The 23172-nt window shown below is 43.8% G+C and overlaps 2 protein-coding genes across 2 annotated transcripts in view; one reads left to right on the top strand and one right to left on the bottom strand.

Annotated features, from left to right (window-relative positions):
- The first annotated feature begins 727 nt into the window (after nucleotides 1-727).
- LOC120055051 (phospholipase A and acyltransferase 4-like) lies at nucleotides 728-2707 on the top strand. The gene is made up of 4 exons (XM_039002914.1): nucleotides 728-802; nucleotides 1024-1120; nucleotides 2146-2423; nucleotides 2515-2707. The coding sequence occupies exons 1-4, from the start codon at nucleotides 779-781 to the stop codon at nucleotides 2620-2622; spliced, it is 507 nt and encodes a 168-aa protein (XP_038858842.1). The 5' UTR covers nucleotides 728-778; the 3' UTR covers nucleotides 2623-2707.
- A 4531-nt stretch (nucleotides 2708-7238) lies between these two features.
- The window catches only part of si:ch73-61d6.3 (occludin), a 41630-nt gene continuing 25696 nt past the window's right edge, over nucleotides 7239-23172 (bottom strand). Inside the window, exons 5-8 of the mRNA XM_039002913.1 lie at nucleotides 17015-17227; nucleotides 12810-12981; nucleotides 9617-9658; nucleotides 7239-9513 (exon numbers count right to left, since the gene is read on the bottom strand). Of these exons, the coding sequence (XP_038858841.1) occupies nucleotides 9412-9513; nucleotides 9617-9658; nucleotides 12810-12981; nucleotides 17015-17227 (529 nt within the window). The 3' untranslated portion in view covers nucleotides 7239-9411. The remainder of the gene's footprint in view (nucleotides 9514-9616; nucleotides 9659-12809; nucleotides 12982-17014; nucleotides 17228-23172) is intronic.

Here is a 23172-nt window from a genome sequence, read left to right as displayed (position 1 = left end):
GTCTATAGTATACAGTCTTGTAATGGTAGGATGACTTTAGCTGGTCTATAGTATACAGTCTTGTAATGGTAGGATGACTTTAGCTGGTCTATAGTATACAGTCTTGTAATGGTAGGATAACTTTAGCTGGTCTATAGTATACAGTCTTGTAATGGTAGGATAACTTTAGCTGGTCTATAGTATACAGTCTTGTAATGGTAGGATGACTTTAGCTGGTCTATAGTATACAGTCTTGTAATGGTAGGATGACTTTAGCTGGTCTATAGTATACAGTCTGTAATGGTAGGATGACTTTAGCTGGTCTATAGTATACAGTCTTGTAATGGTAGGATGACTTTAGCTGGTCTATAGTATACAGTCTGTAATGGTAGGATGACTTTAGCTGGTCTATAGTATACAGTCTGTAATGGTAGGATGACTTTAGCTGGTCTATAGTATACAGTCTGTAATGGTAGGATGACTTTAGCTGGTCTATTTGATCATATCTAAACAAAGCTTTCTGCTGTGATCTGCCCTGAAGGAGCAGAGTCAAGACTTGCCTTATTTATTCTTTAATAAATAGTTAAACATATTTGTACGAGGTGTTTCCTTTCTGAAGTAGTGATTATGTAGAAAACATTTTACAGAGAAACAAACATTCTAAACCAGAGGTAGAGCTAGTTGCAAAAACGGTTGGGTCTCAAAGAGTTAAATTGAATAACAGGATGTTAGTTTTGGAACTTGTAATATGAGGGCGATGTTTTTTTTCTTCACGAGACACAAACAGTGAGACATTCACATGCAAACCAGGAGTCCGACCACAGTAAGTACTGTTACTGATCTTTGACTAATGTATAATAATCAACATTACCATAAAAGGAGTTTGTGTGTGGACATGTTTAACTATACTTGTGGCGACCAGATTTAGAGTTAGGTTTTGGGTTAGGGGTTAGAGAAAATAGTTTAGTAAAACAGGACTGTGTGTGTGTTGGGGGGTTGGGGGTGTTACATCATTACATGTCTTCTTACCTACATTATTCTTAGATGGAGATCGGTGACATGATTGAGATAAACAGGGGTGCATACAAACACTGGGCTCTGTACATTGGAAATGGAGAGGTCATCCATTTGGTAACTCCAGGTATGATGTTAATCTGGAAATGTATTTGTGGAAGCTTATATTACAATTCCATAATTGGGGCAGGGTGTAAACATCATCTGAAGTCAAATGTTAACAGCAGAGTACTGGTCCAATGCTCTAACCACTAGGCTACCTGCTGCCCCTAACAGCAGAGTACTGGCCCAATGCTCTAACCACTAGGCTACCTGCTTCCCCTAACAGCAGAGTACTGGCCCAATGCTCTAACCACTAGGCTACCTGCTTCCCCTAACAGCAGAGTACTGGCCCAATGCTCTAACCACTAGTCTACCTGCTGCCCCTAACAGCAGAGTACTGGCCCAATGCTCTAACCACTAGGCTACCTGCCTCCCCTAACAGCAGAGTACTGGCCCAATGCTCTAACCACTTGGCTACCTGCTGCCCCTAACAGCAGAGTACTGGCCCAATGCTCTAATCACTAGGCTACCTGCTGCCCCTAACAGCAGAGTACTGGCCCAATGCTCTAACCACTAGTCTACCTGCTTCCCCTAACAGCAGAGTACTGGCCCAATGCTCTAACCACTAGTCTACCTGCCTCCCTTAACAGCAGAGTACTGGCCCAATGCTCTAACCACTAGACTACCTGCTTCCCCTAACAGCAGGGTACTGGCCCAATGCTCTAACCACTAGGCTACCTGCTGCCTCTAACAGCAGAGTACTGGCCCAATGCTCTAACCACTAGGCTACCTGCTGCCTCTAACAGCAGAGTACTGGCCCAATGCTCTAACCACTAGGCTACCTGCTGCCTCTAACAGCAGAGTACTGGCCCAATGCTCTAACCACTAGTCTACCTGCTGCCCCTAACAGCAGAGTACTGGCCCAATGCTCTAACCACTAGGCTACCTGCTGCCCCTAACAGCACAGTAAAAGTGATATCTGAATATGGTCGATGGAGTCAGAACTTTATGAACGTAATCAATCAGCTACAGCATCTGCTGTGTTCTCTCAGTCTCTTTATTTCTCTCATCAGCAAAACACAAACCTTTTTCTTTCCCCCTGCTTTGTAGATGGGCCTTCAAGAGTAGCTTTCTGCAGTGTTAGCTCATCCAGCGGCAGTCTTTCCTGTAAAGGCACGATTACAATAGAGATGTTAAAGGATGTGGCAGCAGGGAATCCTTACAAAATCCACAACTACTTGGATAACGAGTTCAAACCAAGGCCGACTGACGTCATTATGAAGGATGTGAACAAAATGAGAGGCCGCACAATACCATATGACCTCCTTGGACACAACTGCGAGCATTTTGTTACTTTCCTCCGTTATGGCAAATCAAAGTCCAAACAGGTAGCCATGACAGTATAATTGAGAGAATATTCTAATGAATGCTTTGCTTGATGAGATGCAATCCATATTAATTATTCCTTTTTCCTTATAGGCAGATGACTTCATGAAGGATTTGTTAACTGGTACTGCAGGCCTGCTTGGTGTACTGGCTGCTGTTACTGTTTCTACAGCTGCTGCAGCAAGCACACTCAGTAAATAATTTATTGGTTCTCTCATGAGTCCATGGAGAATGTCAGTAATGCAAAATGTTGTTTATAGTCTAATGAATAAAGGACCATCTCAAAGACCAATGTGGTTGTGTGGTCATTTTTCCTTCAAATCAAACAGAATATTAAATTAATATACTAGCCTTTATAGTATCAAAACATGGTTATGGGCTTAACAAAAGAAGACACCTGTACCATGTCAGATACAGTTGAAATGTATTCCATTTTGAGGTTGCATCCCAATATTAGACTTTATATACATCACACAAGACTGAAATATAACAAACCGGTTGACATCGAAACAATGGATTTTCTGCAGTTTAAAAAAATATATGTTTATTAGTTATTACATCATGAAAAATATTAATAACATTCCACCCATGTGGCCACTAGAGGGCGATTGACTGCAGGATCTATGGAGAATCCTCCCATACAGTTGATGTTTATCATATATTGTTATAACGTATTAGCCCCATTTTTACTTTTAGGGGCAGATTGCAGGACCCAGATTAAACCTACTCCTGGATTTAAAAGCATTGTTAATGGATAATCTCAATTGAAAGTGATTCTTAATCCAGGACTAGACTTCATCTGGGTCTGTGAAACCTGCACTTTAATGTTCTGAACTAGTTGAATGCATACAGTAAGATACAGTTGAAGTCGGAAGTTTACATACTTAGGTTGGAGTCATTAAAACTCGTTTTTCAACCACTCCACATATTTCTTGTTAACAAACTATAGTTTTGACAAGTCGGTAAGGACATATACTTTGTGCATGACAAAAGTAAAATTTCCAACAATTGTTTACAGCCAGATTATTTCATTTATCATTCACTGTATCACAATTCCAGTGGGTCAGAAGTTTACATACACTAAGTTGACTGTGCCTTTATACAGCTTGGAAAATTCCAGAAAATTATGTCATGGCTTTAGAAGCTTCTGATAGCCTAATTGACATAATTTTAGTCAATTGGAGGTGTACCTGTGGGTGTATTTCAAGGCCTACCTTCAAACCCAGTGCCTCTTTGCTTGACATCATGGGAAAATCAAAAGAAATCAGCCAAGACCTCAGAATTGTAGACCTCTACAAGTCTGGTTCATCCTTGGGAGCAATTTCCAAACGCCTGAAGGTACCACATTCATCTGTACAAACAATAGTATGCAAGTATAAACACCATGGGACCACGCAGCCGTCATACTGCTAAGGAAGGAGACACGTTCTGTCTCCTAGAGATGAAAGTACTTTGGTGCGAAAAGTGCAAATCAATCCCAGAACAACAGCAAAGGACCCTGTGAAGATGCTGGAGGATACAGGTTCAAAGGTATCTATATCCACAGTAAAACGAGTCCTATATCAACATAACCTGAAAGGCCGCTCAGCAAGGAAGAAGCCACTGCTCCAAAACCTCCATAAAAAAGACAGACTACAGTTTGCAACTGCACATGGGGACAAAGATTGTACTTTTTTGGAGAAATGTCCTCTGGTCTGAAGAAACAAAACTAGAACTGTTTGGCCATAATGACCATCGTTATGTTTGGAGGAATAAGGGGGATGCTTGCAAGCTGAGGAACACCATCCCAACCGTGAAGCACGGGGGTTTGACCCAAGTTAAACAATTTAAAGGCAATGCTACCAAATACTAATTGAGTGTATGTAAACTTCTGACCCACTGGGAATGTGATGAAAGAAATTAAAGCTGAGATAAATCATTCTCTCTGCTTTTATTCTGACATTTTATATTCTTAAAATAAAGTGGTGATCCTAACTGACCTAAAACAGGGAATTATTACTAGGATTAAATGTCAGGAATTGTGAAAAACTGAGTTTATATGTATTTGGCTAAGGTGTATGTAAACTTCCGACGTCGACTGTAGGAGAACAGGTTTTTGATGACATTGTCCCACGTGAATGATGCATTGCTGCCTTTGGGCCAATTAGTGTAATTTTGTAAATGACTGATCTCTATGGCAAGACACATCATTCATCCAAGTTCCGTCAAAATCAGGCCAGCGGTGTCTGTAATATTGCTTCTGACTAACGTATGTACAGTTGATTACTATAGTAACTCCCTTTGACAGGGTTTGCAACATGTGTGCCAAGTTTTGTTACAATACGAACATCCTTGACTGATTTATATGCATTTGTGCCAGACCACGCCCACGTGAATGTTTATTGGTCAATAGCGGCCAGGTTGTTTTAAGTACTCCTCTGAAAAATAGTGTGTTGAGAGACCTTTGTCCATTGTTGCCACATACCAACTTTCATGCAGATCAGTCATTCGGCGCCAGAGGAGTAGCATTTTAAGTATTTTTTCCCAACATTCAAAATGGAGGAAAATTCATCACTGCAGACCTTGTAGGTATAGGTGTCTAATGCCAAATTGTTCCTTGTGAAGAGGGAACTATGTACCGAATTTCATGATTTTAGGTCAAACGGGATTAGGGACGTAACCTTTTGAAACGTGCGTTATCAATCGCTTGTTATAGCGCCACCATTTGGCCAATTAGTATAATTTTGTAAATATGGGATCTCTATGGGGGGAAGAGAAAAAATGAAACATGGTCCTGAGCACCAAATCATAAAATACTTTATCCAATAGATCCTTGTCCTGTACACACTGACATCACCCACAGATGCGCAAACTCTTGGAGGCAGTAAGAAAGCCATCGCCGTCTGCGCCCATGAAACATAGCCCATTCTTTTTTATTATTTCTAAATAAAATAACTTTTGGAGGTTCTCATACACTTACAATGATGTTGTGATTCTTGCTTGAACAATCACTAAGATTATATTTGGTTGTGATCTTTGCAAAATCACTATTTTGGATGCGACAGTTGTTAGCTAGAATGCTAACGCTCATTGACATAGGCTGTAGCAAAAGCTACCTAAAGAGCCATTTTACTGGTTGAAGTTTAAGTGTTTTTTTAAGTATAATGCAGTTGATTTGCAATGACACAAACATTATATTAAGCAGGACATTCATAAGAGCCTTAAAATCCTATTATAATCCAATAGTAGTGTGAAATGCACTCATAAGAAACATGTAAATAGAGGCTTTATTTGCTGGTATCTACAAGAACTCCCTTTGTTCTGACACCAACTTTTGCGCATCGTCCTCGTGCAGCAATGTTTGCAACACAAAAAGGGGTCTATTAACAAGATTTCAGACCACCACCAGAGGGCAGTAACAGTTTACCTTCAGCTGTATGGGGCGTGAGCATGGGACTGTTGCAAACTGTCAGACATGAGCGAGATTTGGGAATAACACTTAAAATGTTTGAACATTCTAGATAAGGCTTTTAAAACATGAAAGCATGTTACATCTATGGAAATTTAGAAGATTACAAGCCTTAAAGTCCTTAGAAGGCTTGAAAACTGGCTTGATTAGACAAGAGCTGATATCAAATCAAAATAAAATTAAAGTTTATTGGTCACGTACACAGATTTGCAGATGTTATCGCAGGGGCAGTAATGCTAGCTTCAACAGTGCAGCTTCAACAGTGCAGTAATACCTAGCAATACAAAAAACAATAGACACATGGAAACGTTCTGAGAAAATAAATGGAAGAATAATGTAAGAAATAATACATCAAAGTTGTCTAGAAACAGGGCGACCGTGTCGGAAGAACGCTGTCTGATTGTGTTCTCTGCACAGCCCCCTTATTGGGCAAACATGAGGTAGTCCTACACTGTTGATCTTTATCAGGAACTACATTACTGTAGGGGACTGGTTCCAGACCTTTTTCAGTTACTGTGCCAAGTACCCCCAGGTCCTAGTACCCCCTGTGGATAGGCCAGGTACCTCCAGGTCCTAGTACCCCCTGTGGATAGGCCAGGTACCCCCAGGTCCTAGTACCCCTGGTTGGGAACCACTGCTGTAGGGTACCGTATTCCTACTAAAGAGAGTTGTTAAAGTTATTGGTTCACGTCTGGTTCACTTCGGCTGTTGTTATAATTGTATAATTATTTGAGCAGAAAACATCGCCAGCAAAGTGGATACATTGTATCATTTCACCTCACCTGTGAGACTGAAGTAATTCAGCAACTCTTTGAGGAAAGTGTAAGTTGATAACAGTTGATAAAACCAACGCATCGGGAGCCTTTGTCTTCACCAGAGGTTTACAGGTGAAAAATTAAATCCGAAGACAAGACATGTGATTGGTAAATGAGTTGTGAAAATCTGATAGATAATTGAAAAATATGTAAGTATCTTTCCAAAGGAGGCAAGAAGAGGACAGAGAAGAGGTTGCAAGGTGTCGAGCAAAATCCAATTGAGATTCTCCCCCGCTGTCCTCCAAGATTTGCTGAATTTCCTCTTCACTGAAGAGTGAGGTAGCGACCGCTCAATTGCACCTTACCTGTGAGAACCATGAGCATGTCTGATTAGGCAGACTATACAATGCAGAAAACCATTCAAAAGTTATGATACACTATATTACCGGAGCTAGACCTGAATGTTTCCCCTTCTACCTGCAGGCTGCTAGATATTTGTTTGATAATAAACAGCCTAGTCTAGTCATATTTAGCTGGCTAACAAGCTGGTAACTTGACCAGCAGTATGGTATTAGATGGCAGTAGGAGAAAGGAAAGGGATCCTGGATACTGTATTTGTTACATTACCGTTGTTAAAGAATTACAGAAGTTTATTTTTTTCATGGCAATCAATACGTTTTAGAAATTATGCCTTTTTACAAGAGATTTTACAGTAACATGAAAGGAAATAAATTCATATAAAAATAAAGGACTCATAAATGGGGTGGAAGACAACATGTTCTTCATAAAACTCATCAGTTCATCATAGAAAATACAAATGAATAACAAATAATCCAAATAGTAAATAATTTTCTAACTGACATTGAGAAGCATTACCTTGCAGAAGGTGTGTATTAGCGGAGCAGTGACAACACATAATAATCAACAGGTAATCATTATATCACAGCAGAGAAATCAAATCAGAGTTGAGCTTATTGATATACTCTATTTACCACATTGATGCATGCTTCCCACAGTGTTTAAAGAGCACATGATGAGACAAATATTGTTCATAAAATACTGCCCCTGTCATTGGTTAATATGTGCATAGCATCAGTGCATTGTGAATGACCACTGAGAAAACACCCTGGACAACAGTTCATTTGTCTCTTCAGTAAGTACAAAATGTCACTATATCGCCGCGTTCATGTACTCATCGGAACTAGGAAACTCAAATGTCCGACTTGCTAACTGGTTGAAGTTATACACGTGCCGCGTTCAACCAGTTAGCAAGTCGGAAATGTCCGTGTTTCCTAGTTCTGACTGGCTCGTTAACGTGGCATGAATTCAGATAGACGGCTCCTAACATGAAGAATGCATAGGACAAATACAAAGCGTTTTGTTCCTCTTGATCCTGTGTTATTAGTAAATACTTCACCATTTAAATCCTGTTTAACTCCAAAATATATACAAAATATACAGTTAATCACAATGGACAACATATTTAGAAGAAGTCTAGATGGTGATATTGGAAATTATCTGCAGACACAGTACAATACTAATTTCACTGACAATGTTGCAAACATAGCCCTACTTTTCTCAAACATAACATTGAGGTTGTCATGGCAATACACCACAGAGGGTGTGTTCGTAAAATTCAATCTGGAATGCCCGAGTACGTTCAGAGTGCGGTGTTGTCAGAGTGTCAGTTCGTACATTCCGAGCGTTTCGCTCTCGTCGGAGCGTTCAGAGAAGCACACTGGACGCTGTGGCCGAGGACTACGGTTGTTCCGTGCGTTCTGACCTCCCAATGGCGGTCAAGCTCCCAAACTAACTGGCTAACGTTGGCTAGCTTGCTAGCTACTTCCAGACACGTATGAGAGAACAGCTCACTCTGACCACTTGACTGGCCCTGGCAGAGCTGATTAGGCTGTTTTCATGTTACCCAGTTGGTGACTGTAACTGTGCTGCTGGCAACAATTTAATAACGCCTTTTTTTTTTACCGACGTTTACTGACACCAGCCATGTTCAACAGTTGTCAGTTGTTTGCGCTCTGGCACACTCAGACTAGAGTGCTCTGAAATCCGGGTTGATAGCCAGACCGAATTTACGAACGCAGCTCCGAGTGTTCACATACTGCAGGTCCTCCAACTGTCATAATATAAGGTAGAATTCAGTCCTTTGTAAGAGAAAACAGTGGGTATTTTAGCTTTCTTTTGTGGAGTGCTTGAAGCACACAGCACAGGTTTGTTCTAGTAGGTTAGGTGCATGACTCGCCCTTTTCTACACTCAGTGATACTGCCTTATCTGTGGAGATAAAACAATGCAAACAGGAACCAGCAAAGGCCCAATGCCTTTATCACAGACCACCTCAGGTGAAACGACATTGAAGTGACCTTTTATAACCACACCCATCCAGTCAAATAGGCTGCAGTGTTTCAAGGCAAGCATGTACAACAATGTTACTCACTAGGCACAGTTAGGAATATGGCAGTGCTAGTGGGCTATGTGTTACGTGTGAAGTATTATGAATATAGTCTTTCAACGCCACAGTGCACGATAGTGTCTGTGAAGCAATCCACATAGAGTAGAGAACTGGTCTGAAATTAATCGAGGCAGAAGGAATCACATAACCGTGTGTGTGTGTGTGTGTGTGTGTGTGTGTGTGTGTGTAAATGCCAAGAAGGGAGCTTTGGTTTTCAACATTCTACATAATCTTAGTGTTTCTGCATAGTCTTAGTCCAGGAGTGTGGTGTTGTCATGACGACATAGGAGAGGGTGGATAGGGTTGGAGGGAGAGCGTGGCTTTAAGAAAGACTCTTGTCGTAGGCCTTGACCACACGTTTCACATGGAACAGTTTGTGTCTCAACTTGCGACACTCCAGCTTCTTAGCCTGGTAGTCTGGTGTCTGGGGAGGAGCAGAGAGAAAACAGATCACTTGTTTCATCGTCTATTCTCCATCATGGGGTGATAAAGGTTCATTCTTTATAATGTATGAAATGTCTGCTCACCCTCTTAACGTCTTTCAGTCGATTATATTCCTCTGCCACAACCTGAAGTAAAGAATGAGGAGAATAATAAGTATTTCTCCCTGGTTCTAAGTGTGTATCTCAGTGGAGGCTGGTGAAGGAAGGAGAGCTCATAGTATTGAGCTTGTCCTCCCATTTAAATTGACACCAGCCTCCACCATCCGGACACACATATGGCCCCTGGCGACAGGGGTTGTAGCCCCACCTCCACCCTCTGTCTGTCTCCACCCTCTGTCTATGACCCTGTTGTCTGTCTATGACCCTACTGTCAGTCTATGACCCTACTGTCTGTCTATGACCCTACTGTCTGTCTATGACCCTACTGTCTGTCTATGACCCTACTGTCTGTCTATGACCCTACTGTCTGTCTATGACCCTACTGTCTGTCTATGACCCTACTGTCTGTCTATGACCCTACTGTCTGTCTATGACCCTACTGTCTGTCTATGACCCTTCTGTCTGTCTATGACCCTACTGTCTGTCTATGACCCTACTGTCTGTCTATGACCCTACTGTCTGTCTATGACCCTACTGTCTGTCTATGACCCTACTGTCTGTCTATGACCCTACTGTCTGTCTATGACCCTACTGTCTGTCTATGACCCTACTGTCTGTCTATGACCCTACTGTCTGTCTATGACCCTACTGTCTATGACCCTACTGTCTGTCTATGACCCTACTGTCTGTCTATGACCCTTCTGTCTGTCTATGACCCTACTGTCTGTCTATGACCCTACTGTCTGTCTATGACCCTACTGTCTGTCTATGACCCTACTGTCTGTCTATGACCCTACTGTCTATGACCCTACTGTCTATGACCCTACTGTCTGTCTATGACCCTGTTGTCTGTCTATGACCCTACTGTCTGTCTATGACCCTACTGTCTGTCTATGACCCTACTGTCTGTCTATGACCCTGTTGTCTGTCTATGACCCTACTGTCTGTCTATGACCCTACTGTCTGTCTATGACCCTACTGTCTGTCTATGACCCTACTGTCTGTCTATGACCCTGTTGTCAGTCTATGACCCTACTGTCTGTCTATGACCCTACTGTCTGTCTATGACCCTGTTGTCTGTCTATGACCCTACTGTCTGTCTATGACCCTACTGTCTATGACCCTACTGTCTGTCTATGACCCTACTGTCTGTCTATGACCCTACTGTCTGTCTGTCTATGACCCTTCTGTCTGTCTATGACCCTACTGTCTGTCTATGACCCTCTGTCTATGACCCTACTGTCTGTCCATGACCCTTCTGTCTGTCTATGACCCTACTGTCTGTCCATGACCCTACTGTCTGTCTATGACCCTTCTGTCTGTCTATGACCCTACTGTCTGTCTATGACCCTACTGTCTGTCTATGACCCTACTGTCTGTCTATGACCCTACTGTCTGTCTATGACCCTACTGTCTGTCTATGACCTTGTTGTCAGTCTATGACCCTACTGTCTGTCTATGACCCTACTGTCTGTCCATGACCCTACTGTCTGTTTATGACCCTACTGTCTATGACCCTACTGTCTATGACCCTACTGTCTGTCTCCACCCCTACTGTCTGTGTATGACCCTACTGTCTATGACCCTACTGTCTGTCTATGACCTTGTTGTCTGTCTATGACCCTTCTGTCTGTCTATGACCCTACTGTCTGTCTATGACCCTACTGTCTGTCTATGACCCTACTGTCTGTCTATGACCCTACTGTCTGTCTATGACCCTACTGTCTGTCTATGACCCTACTGTCTGTCTATGACCCTACTGTCAGTCTATGACCCTACTGTCTGTCTATGACCCTACTGTCTGTCTATGACCCTACTGTCTGTCTATGACCCTACTGTCTGTCTATGACCCTACTGTCTGTCTATGACCCTACTGTCTGTCTATGACCCTACTGTCAGTCTATGACCCTACTGTCTGTCTATGACCCTACTGTCTGTCTATGACCCTACTGTCTGTCTATGACCCTACTGTCAGTCTATGACCCTACTGTCTGTCTATGACCCTACTGTCTGTCTATGACCCTACTGTCTGTCTATGACCCTACTGTCTGTCTATGACCCTACTGTCAGTCTATGACCCTACTGTCTGTCTATGACCCTGTTGTCTGTCTATGACCCTACTGTCTGTCTATGACCTTGTTGTCAGTCTATGACCCTTCTGTCTGTCTATGACCCTACTGTCTGTCTATGACCCTACTGTCTGTCTATGACCCTACTGTCTGTCTATGACCCTACTGTCTGTCTATGACCCTACTGTCTGTCTATGACCCTACTGTCTGTCTCCACCCTCTCTCTATGACCCGACTGTCTGTCTCCACCCTCTCTCTATGACCCTACTGTCTGTCTCCACCCTCTCTCTATGACCCGACTGTCTGTCTCCACCCTCTCTCTATGACCCTACTGTCTGTCTCCACCCCTACTGTCTGTGTATGACCCTACTGTCTATGACCCTACTGTCTGTCTCCACCCCTACTGTCTGTGTATGACCCTACTGTCTGTCTCCACCCTCTCTCTATGACCCTACTGTCTGTCTCCACCCCTACTGTCTGTGTATGACCCTACTGTCTGTCTCCACCCTTCTGTCTGTCTATGACCCTACTGTCTGTCTATGACCCTACTGTCTGTCTATGACCCTACTGTCTGTCTATGACCCTACTGTCTGTCTCCACCCTCTGTCTATGACCCTACTGTCTATGACCCTACTGTCTATGACCCTACTGTCTGTCTATGACCCTACTGTCTGTCTATGACCCTACTGTCTGTCTATGACCCTGCTGTCTGTCTATGACCCTACTGTCTGTCTATGACCCTACTGTCTGTCTATGACCCTACTGTCTGTCTCCACCCTCTCTCTATGACCCTACTGTCTGTCTCCACCCTCTCTCTATGACCCTACTGTCTGTCTCCACCCTCTCTCTATGACCCTACTGTCTGTCTCCACCCTCTCTCTATGACCCTACTGTCTGTCTCCACCCTCTCTCTATGACCCTACTGTCTGTCTCCACCCTCTCTCTATGACCCTACTGTCTGTCTCCACCCTCTCTCTATGACCCTACTGTCTGTCTCTCTCTCCACAATTCCCGCTGTACTCTCAAAAATAATAACATAACATTTAAAAAATATATATGTAAATACTACATTGACACAAGCCTCCACTGGTCTCCCTCTGGTGTCTCACCTGGTACTGGGCGGAGGTCTCGTCCAGTGTGTCCAGCTGCCTGCTGAGTTTGTTCATCTGGTCACTGATGTCATCCATCTCAGCACACAAGTGTTTGTACTCCCTCAGGTCGGCATCAAACTCCCTCTTGTACTCCTGCCGCTGGCTGTCTGACGTTATCTCTGGGTAGACGCTGAGGGGGGAGAGAGAGAGAGAGATAGACGAAGTCAGAGAATATTGTTAGACATTGTTTACACATACATTATACAGTTGAAGTCAGAAGTTTACATACACTTTAGCCAAATACATTTAAAATCAGTTTTTCACAATTCCTGACATTTAATCCTAGTAAAAATTCCCTGTCTTAAGTCAGTTAGGATCACCACTTTATTTTAAGAATGTGAAATGTCAGAATAATAGTAGAGAGAATTATTTATTTCAGCTTTTATTTCTTTCATCACATTCCCAGTGGGTCAGAATACACTCAATTAGTATTTGGTAGCATTGCTTTTCAATTGTTTAACTTGGTCAAACGTTTAGGGTAGCCTTCCACAAGCTTCCCACAATAAGTTGGGTGAATTTTGGCCCATTCCTCCTGACAGAGCTGGTGTAACTGAGTCAGGTTTGTAGGCCTTGCTCGCACACGCCTTTTCAGTTCTGCCCACACATTTTTTACGGGATTGAGGTCAGGGCTTTGTGATGGCTACTCCAATACCTTGACTTTGTTGAACTTAAGCCATTTTGACACAATTTTTGAAGTATGCTTGGGGTCATTGTCCATTTGGAAGAGCCATTTGCGACCAAGCTTAAATTCCTGACTGATGTCTTGAGATGTTGCTTCAATATATCCAGATCATTTTCCTGCCTCATGATGCCATCTATTTTGTGAAGTGCACCAGTCCCTTCTGCAGCAAAGCACCCCCACAACATGATGCTGCCACCCCCGTGCTTCACGGTTGGGATGGTGTTCTTCAGCTTGCAAGCCTCCCCCTTATTCCTCCAAACATAACAATGGTCATTATGGCCAAACAGTTCTAGTTTTGTTTCATCAGACCAGAGGACATTTCTCCAAAAAGTATGATCTTTGTTCCCATGTGCAGTTGCAAACCGTAGTCTGTCTTTTTTATGCCGGTTTTGGAGCAGGTTTTGGAGGTTTTGGAGCTTCCTTGCTGAGCGACCTTTCAGGTTATGTCGATATAGGACTGTGGATATAGATAATTTTGTACCTGTTTCCTCCAGCATCTTCACATGGGTCTTTGCTGTTGTTCTGTGATTGATTTGTACTTTTCGCACTAAAGTACGTTCATCTCTAGGAGACAGAACGCGTCTTCTTCCTGAGCGGTATGACGGCTGTGTGGTCCCATGGTGTTTATACTTGCGTACTATTGTTTGTACAGATGAACGTGGTACCTTCAGGCATTTGGAAATTGCTCCAAAGGATGAACCAGACTTGTGGAGGTCTACAATTTTTTTTCTGAGGTCTTGGCTAATTTCTTTTGATTTTCCCATGATGTCAAGCAAAGAGGCAATGAGTTTGAAGGTAGGCCTTGAAATACATCAACAGGTGCACCTCCAATTGACTCAAATTATGTCAATTAGGCTATCAGAAGCTTCTAAAGCCATGCCATAATTTTCAATTTTCCAAGCTGTTTAAAGGCACAGTCAATTTAGTGTATGTAACTTCTGACCCACTGGAATTGTGATACAATGAATTATACGTGAAATAATCTGTCTGTAAACAATTGTTGGGAAAATTATTTGTGTCATGCACAAAGTATATGTCCTAACCGACTTGCCAAAACTATAGTTTGTTTAACAAGAAATTTGTGGAGTGGTTGAAAAATGAGTTTTAATGACTCCGACTTCAACTGTATATACACAACAGTATGTGGACCCCCCCTCAACTTAGTGGATTTGGCTATTTCAGCCACACCCGTTGCTGACAGGTGTATAAAATCAAGCATGCAATCTCCATAGACAAACACTGGCAGTAGAATTGCCTTACTGAAGAGCTCAGTGACTTTTAACGTGGCACCGTCATAGGATGCCACCTTTCCAACAAGTCAGTTCGTCAAATTTCTGCCCTGCTAGAGGTGCCCCAGTCAATTGTAAGTGCTGTTATTGTGCAATGGAAACATCTAGGAGCACCAACGGCTCAGCCATAAAGTGATAGGCCACACAAGCTCATAGAACGGGACCACAGAGTGCTGAAGCGCGTAGCGTGTAAAAATCGTCTGTCCTTGGTTACAACACTCACTACCGAGTTCCAAACTGCCTCTGGAAGCAACGTCAGCACAATAACTGTTTGTCGGGAGCTTCATGAAATGGGTTTTCATGGCCGAGCAGCTGCACATAAGCCTAAGATCACCATGTGCAATGCCGAGCGTCGGCTGGAGTGGTGTAAAGCTCGACACCATTGGACTCTGGAGCAGTGGAAACGCGCTCTCTGGAGTGATGAATCACTCTTCACCATCTGGCAGTCTGATGGACAAATCTGGGTTTGGCGGATGCCAGGAGAACGCTACCTGCCCCAAGTGCCAACTGTTAAATTTGGTGGAGGAAGAATAATTGTCTGGGGCTGTTTTTCATGGTTTGGGCTAGGCCCCTTAGTTCTAGTGAAGGGAAATGTTTACACTACAGCATACAATGACATTCTGGACAATTCTGTGCTTCCAACTTTGTGGCAACAATTTAGGGAAGGCCCTTTCCTGTTTCAGCATGACAATGCCCTGTGCACAAAGCGAGGTCCATACAGAAATGGTTTGTCGAGATCAGTGTGGAAGAACTTGACTGCACTGCACAGAGCCCTGACCTCAACCCCATCAAACACTTTTGGGATAAATTGGAACACCAACTGCGAGCCAGACCTAATCGCCCAACATCAGTGCTCGACATCACTAATGCTCTCGTGGCTGAATGCAAGTAAGTCCCCTCAGCAATGTTCCAACATCTAGTGGAAAGCCTTCCCAGAAGAGTGGAGGCTGTTATAGCAGCAAAGGGGGATCAATTCCATATTAATGTCCATGATTTTGTAATGAGATGTTCGACGTGTAATTGTCCACATACTTTTGGTCATATAGTGAATTTGATTAATAGAATTCGAATGTACTATGATCAACAGTATTAGGGTCATATTCTGTCTTGCTGTACACTCAGCATATTTCAACGAGAAGCTCCGCTTTCTTTTTGGTCACTTCTCGACCATTACAGGAATTGAGTGCTCCTGTAATACACAGTACAGCAAGCCAGGGCTTCATATCTTCTGTTTTACACCAGTCAAACAATGGTTTTAAGATCCCAATTCTCTCACCAGGGCCCTCTCAGTCTCAAGGAGAGGAAAGGCAGAGGGGAGGTGGATGCAGCTCTCTCACTAACGACCTACTCACAACTGACCCCCACACCTTAAACCTTTGGCCCAATTCTCTCATTATTTTCAATTACAACCTCATGTGGAATGGCATGCCAGTAGAGATTAGTTACTGTACTGGACCAAACAAGACCAGCCCAGACTGCTATACTGTTAGAAAAAAGGGTTCCAAAGCGGTTCTTCAGCTGTCCCCATAGGAGAACACTTTTTGGTTACAGGTAGAACGCATTTTGGTTTCTGGTAGAACCCTTTTGGGTCCCATGTAGAACTCTTTTGGGTTCCATGTAGAACCCTCTGTGGAAAGGGTTCTACATGGAACCCAAAAGGGTTCTACCTGGAACCGAAAGTGTTCTACCTGGAACCAAAAAGGGTTATTCAAGTTCTCGATAACACCTTTTTTTCTAAGCGTGTACTGGGTGTGTGTGTGTGTGTGTGTGCGTGTGTAAAATCTCAGACTAATATTGCTCTAGTGTTTGTGTGTGTGTGTGATTACGTGTGTATGAGTGCTTGCCATGTGTATCTAACCTCCCACACTACCATTGCATTGTTGCAGGTGTGTGTGAGTGAGTGTGAACGTGTGTTTGTGTGTGTGTGTGTGTGTGTGTGTGTGTGTGTGTGTGTGTGTGTGTGTGTGTGTGTGTGTGTGTGTGTGTGTGTGTGTGTGTGTGTGTGTGTGTGTGTGTGTGAGAATATGCCTGCCTGCGCGCACATGTGTGTGTGTGTGTGTGCGTGAACGTGCCTGCCAATAATATATAATATATGCCATTTAGCAGATGCTTTTATCAAAAGTGAGTTAGTCATGCGTGTAATACATTTGTACGTGTGTATGTGTATGATCATGCCTCCCTGTGTGTCTCACCTCTCCCACTCCTCTGGGTCCAGTTCGTTGCCAGTCTCTCCTCCCGTGGTGTACTCTGTTTCGTACTGTGATTCATCCAGCTCAGGGTTGCGCCGGCGCCTCTTCCCCCTGTTGGCAGAGGGCTTCCGGACCCCCCCTGCCTCCTCAGAGGGGCTGGAACTGGCCCCCTGGGAGGGCTGGTCCGAGGGACGGCTAGCCAGATGCTCCGAATACCTAAGGTAGAACAATAACATTCAATATAAACTCAACAATGAATGTAATGTAAAATGTAAATATAACATGGTAGACACTCTGAATACCTGAATACATCTGCTCTATGTACCAAAAACACTCTGAATACCTGAATACATCTGCTCTATGTACCAAAAGCCCTCTGAATACCTGAATACCTCTGCTATTTCTACCAAAAACACTCCGAATACCTGAATAACTCTGCTCTTTCTACCAAAAACACTCTGAATACCTGAATACCTTTGCTCTATCTAACAAAAACACTGAATACCTCTGCTCTTTCTACCAAAAACACTCTGAATACCTCTGCTATTTCTACCAAAAACACTCCGAATACCTGAATAACTCTGCTCTATGTACCAGAAATTACCTTAGTTTTGACTTTAGTTTCCATGACCTTAGTCATGGCCTTAGTTTCTTGTCACATACAACCAAGAACATATCGGCCGTGACCTTCCTATGGTTTCTGATCCACTTAAAGGGGAAAACGACAATGAAGTACATGAATATAACTGATCACAAGTCACCGAAACCACTGGACAAATGGAAGAGACAGACTCCGGATTTCCTTAATAATAGGAGGGGAAGAGAAGTTCACTGTTGAGTTAGAAGGGATTTAAGGTTTCATCTCAAGGCTCAGTGGAAGTGGCTACGATATTACAGCAGAGCACCATATAACATAAACTAGCAGGTTATGTCAACAAGGTCGGGAAAGTCTTGAGGCTAGCATTCCTCTGTTTATGAAGCAGGACTTTTTAGGAGTTTTATCAACATTACATAAACTCAGCAACAACAAAAAAATGTCCTCTCACTGTCAACTGCGTTTATTTTCAGCAAACTTAACATGTTTAAATATTTGTATAAACATAACAAGATTCAACAACTGAGACATAAACTGAACAAGTTCCACAGACATGTGACTAACAGAAATTGAATAATGTGTCCCTGAACAAAGGGGGGGGGTCAAAAAAGTAACAGTCAATATCTGGTGTGGCCACGAGCTGCATTAAGTACTGCAGTGCATCTCCTCCTCATGGACTGCACCATATTTGCCAGTTCTTGCTGTGAGATGTTAGCCCACTCTTCCACCAAGGCATCTGCAAGTTCCCAGACATTTCTGGGGGGAATGGCCCTAGCCCTCACCCTCCGATCCAACATATCCCAGACGTGCTCAATGGGATTGAGATCCGGGCTCTTCGCTGGCCATGGCAGAACACTGACATTCCTGTCTTGCAGGAAATCACGCACATAACGAGCAGTATGGCTGGTGGCATTGTCATGCTGGAGGGTCATGTCAGGATGAGACTGCAGGAAGGGTACCACATGAGGGAGGAGGATGTCTTCCCTGTAACACACAGCGTTGAGATTGCCTGCAATGACAACAAGCTCAGTCCGATGATGCTGTGACACACCGCCCCAGACCATGACAGACCCTCCACCTCCAAATCGATCCCGCTCCAGAGTACAGGCCTCGGTGTAACGCTCATTCCTTCGACGATAAACGAGAATCCAACCATCAACACTAGTGAGACAAAACCGCGACTCGTCAGTGAAGAGCACTTTTGCCAGTCCTGTCGGGTTTGTGCCCATTGTTGCCGGTGATGTCTGGTGAGATCCTGCCTTACAATAGGCCTACAAGCCCTCAGTCCATCCTCTCTCAGCCTATTGCGGACAGTCTGAGCACTGATGGAGGGATTGTGCGTTCCTGATGTAACTCAGGCAGTTTTTGTTGCCACCCTGTACCTGTCCCACTGGTGTGATGTTCGGATGTACTGATCCTGTGCAGGTGTTGTTACACGTGGTCTGCCACTGCGAGGACGATCAGTTGTCCATCCTGTCTCCCTGTAGCGCTGTCTTAGGCGTCTCACAGTACGGACATTGCAATTTATTGCCCTGGCCACATCTGCAGTCCTCATGCCTCCTTGCAGCATGCCTAAGGCACATTCACGCAGATGAGCAGGGACCCTGGGCATCTTTCTTTTGGTGTTTTTCAGAGTAAGTAGAAAGACCTCTTTAGTGTCCTGAGTTTTCATAACTGTGACCTTAATTGCCTACCGTCTGTAAGCTGTTAGTGTCTTTAATGACCGTTCCACAGGTGCATGTTCATTCATTGTTTATGTTTCATTGAACAAGCTGTAACGATTGTCGTCGGGAGAAGGAGAAGAGGACCAAGGTGCAGCGTGGTAAGTATTCATAATCCTTTTAATAAATACGAATACTATAACAAAAAACAACAAAACGACAAACGAACAGTTCTGCAAGGTGCAATACACTAAACAGAAAACAACTACCCACAAACACCAGGTGGGAATGAGGCTACCTAAGTATGGTTCTCAATCAGAGACAACGATTGACAGCTGCCTCTGATTGGGAACCATACCAGGCCAAACGCATAGAAATACAAAACATAGAACAAAACATAGAATGCCCACCCCAACTCACACCCTGACCAAACCAAAATAGAGACATAAACAAGGAACTAAGGTCAGGGCGTGACAGTATCCATTATTATTGTTCCAATAACTGTTAACTCTTAATGAGCAGTTTATAGATGTGTGTGTTGACCTTCCATGATACTTCCGAGGGCGGTCGATACAGTACTCTCCTGTCCCAGGCACTGGACTTCATGAAGTAGCTTTTGTTTGACTTATGGCCTGATAGAGGCATTGTTTACTTCACTGCACCAGGTCTTGTGCACCCATTTGCAAATAAGACCAAATAAGACCACTTGAACTGGCACGTGACCAAGCACTTGACCTGGCATGTGACCAAGCACTTGAACTGGCACGTGACCAAGCACTTGACCTGGCATGTGTAACTCTGACAGAGAAGGGCGTCTGTCCGTAAACGTTTAACATGCGTCGTTCCTTTCCGTCCTTCGCTGAAAGTTATCAATGATCTGACATCACTGGCGGATAGGTGAAAGCTACTTACTGGAAGCATGTCTCACACCCATCCCTATTGTGTCAGATCAGTGATTACAAAGGGAGGAAGGAACGGTGCAGGTTATTGTAAACCCATTCAAACAGACCTAATTTTACTTTAACAGTTACACACAGCCTACAAGCTGAAGTACAGTACTTTCTCTTATTTGTATAGAGTTGTGCAAGATGCAGTTCCATATTCTCTAAGAAAGAATAAAGAAAGATGGTTCCGACGGAGAAGCGCGACATCCTACGAGTTCCAAACCGACTTTAGTGACTTTTTCGTGTTTATCTTTACTTTTTTTGTACAGAAAGTTCATACTATTATCACGTGACCACCAAGCACTTCTGGACATCAGATCGACAGTTACAAACCTCAATTTAACTTCAAATCCCACTTTAACTCCGACTCAGCTGTTCCTTTGTTCATACCGGACCTTTGTTTCATTGGCTATCAAAACGCTGCAGGCGTAGACGTGGCAGATGGGCCGGCATCCTGGCGAGACTGGAACAAAGAGAAAATCGACCGGCACTCCCCTGCGGCACTCCCCTGCATTCTATTGGCAAATGTTCAGTCACCGGAGAATAAGATGGATGAGCTTCACTCGCGAGTCTCCTATCAGAGAGCCTTTGAAAAGCAGCAATATTATATGTGTTGCAGAAACGTGGCTGGATTACTATAAGCATTTCTACATGCATTTCGCTACACCCGCAATAACATGCTAAACACGCGTATGTGACAAATAAAATTAGATTTGATATGTACGTAGAACTCAGCGGTTTCTCCATGCATCGGCACGATCGGACGAAGACGGCCTCTACAATAGCAGGAGTGTGTCTCTTCATAAACAACAACTGGTGTGTTGCTTCCAGTGTCAAGGAAATCTCGAGCTTTAGCTCACCTGATATAGAATACACCATGGGTTAGCTCACCTGATATAGAATACACCATGGGTTAGCTCACCTGATATAGAATACACCATGGGTTAGCTCACCTGATATAGAATACACCATGGGTTAGCTCACCTGATATAGAATACACCATGGGTTAGCTCACCTGATATAGAATACACCATGGGTTAGCTCACCTGATATAGAATACACCATGGGTTAGCTCACCTGATATAGAATACACCAAGGGTAAGCTGTACCCTCTTTTATCTACAAAGAGAGTTCTAATCCATAGTTATCACGGCTGTCTACATCCCTCCACAAGCCAACACCACTTTGATACTCCAGGAACTGTATGGGGCCATAAACAAACAAGAAACCGCTTACCCAGAGGCAGTGTTTCTGTTGGGTGGAAACTTTAACAGGGGGAGACTTAAAACCGTTCTCCCTCACATCAACCAACACTTCTGCCTCATGTCTACCTCACTTCTACCAACACGTCTACCTCACTTCTACGAACACGTCTACCTCACTTCTACGAACACGTCTACCAACACGTCTACCTCACTTCTACCAACACGTCTACCTCACGTCTACCAACACGTCTACCTCACTTCTACCAACACGTCTACCAACACGTCTACCTCACTTCTACCAACACGTCTACCTCACTTCTACCAACACGTCTACCTCACGACTACCAACACGTCTACCTCACGACTACCAACACGTCTACCTCACGTCTACCAACACGTCTACCTCACGTCTACCAACACGTCTACCTCATTTCTACCAACACGTCTACCAACATGTCTACCACACTTCTACCAACACGTCTACCTCACGTCTACCAACACGTCTACCTCATTTCTACCAACACATCAACCAACACGTCTACCTCACGTCTACCAACACGTCTACCAACACTTCTACGAACACGTCTACCTCACTTCTATCAACACATCTACCAACATGTCTACCTCACGTCTACCTCACGTCTACCAACACGTCTACCAACACGTCTACCTCACGTCTACCAACACGTCTACCTCACGTCTACCTCACGTCTACCTCACGTCTACCTCACGTCTACCAACACGTCTACCAACACGTCTACCTCACTTCTACCAACACGTCTACCTCACGTCTACCAACACGTCTACCTCACATCTACCAACACGTCTACCTCACGTCTACCAACACGTCTACCAACACGTCTACCAACACGTCTACCTCACTTCTACCAACACGTCTACCTCACGTCTACCAACACGTCTACCTCACGTCTACCAACACGTCTACCTCACGTCTACCTCACTTCTACCAACACGTCTACCAACACGTCTACCACACATCTACCAACACGTCTACCTCACGTCTACCAACACGTCTACCTCACGTCTACCAACACATCTACCAACACATCTACCAACACTTCTACGAACACGTCTACCAACACTTCTACGAACACGTCTACCTCACTTCTATCAACACATCTACCAACATGTCTACCTCACATCTACCTCACTTCTACCAACACGTCTACCTCACATCTACCAAACACGTCTACCTCACGTCTACCTACACGTCTACCTCACGTCTACCTCACGTCTACCTCACGTCTACCTCACGTCTACCAACACGTCTACCAACACGTCTACCTCACGTCTACCAACACGTCTACCTCACGTCTACCAACACGTCTACCTCACATCTACCAACACGTCTACTAACACGTTTACCAACACTTCTACGAACACGTCTACCAACACGTCTACCAACACTTCTACGAACACGTCTACCAACACTTCTACCAACACGTCTACCAACACGTCTACCAACACGTCTACCTCACTTCTACCAACACGTCTACCTCACGTCTACCAACACGTCTACCAACACGTCTACCTCACGTCTACCAGCACGTCTACCAACACGTCTACTAACACGTCTACCAACACGTCTACCAACACGTCTACCAACACGTCTACCTCACATGTCTACCAACATGTCTACCAACATGTCTACCAACACTTCTACGAACACGTCTACCAACACGTCTACCAACACTTCTACCAACACGTCTACCTCACGTCTACCAACACGTCTACC

This window comes from Salvelinus namaycush, chromosome 10 (genome assembly GCF_016432855.1).
Source record: "Salvelinus namaycush isolate Seneca chromosome 10, SaNama_1.0, whole genome shotgun sequence".
NCBI classification, from domain to species: domain Eukaryota; kingdom Metazoa; phylum Chordata; class Actinopteri; order Salmoniformes; family Salmonidae; genus Salvelinus; species Salvelinus namaycush.
This window is presented reverse-complemented; position numbering and strand designations above follow the sequence as displayed.

What these genes read in the sequence shown, in the direction of transcription:
- LOC120055051 (XM_039002914.1), top strand. Translation starts at nt 779, where the DNA reads ATGCAAACCAGGAGTCCGACCACA. An exon ending in CATCCATTTGGTAACTCCAG is followed by an intron (nt 1,121 to 2,145) that starts GTATGATGTTAA and finishes CCTGCTTTGTAG; the next exon opens with ATGGGCCTTCAAGAGTAGCT. An exon ending in GCAAATCAAAGTCCAAACAG is followed by an intron (nt 2,424 to 2,514) that starts GTAGCCATGACA and finishes TTTTCCTTATAG; the next exon opens with GCAGATGACTTCATGAAGGA.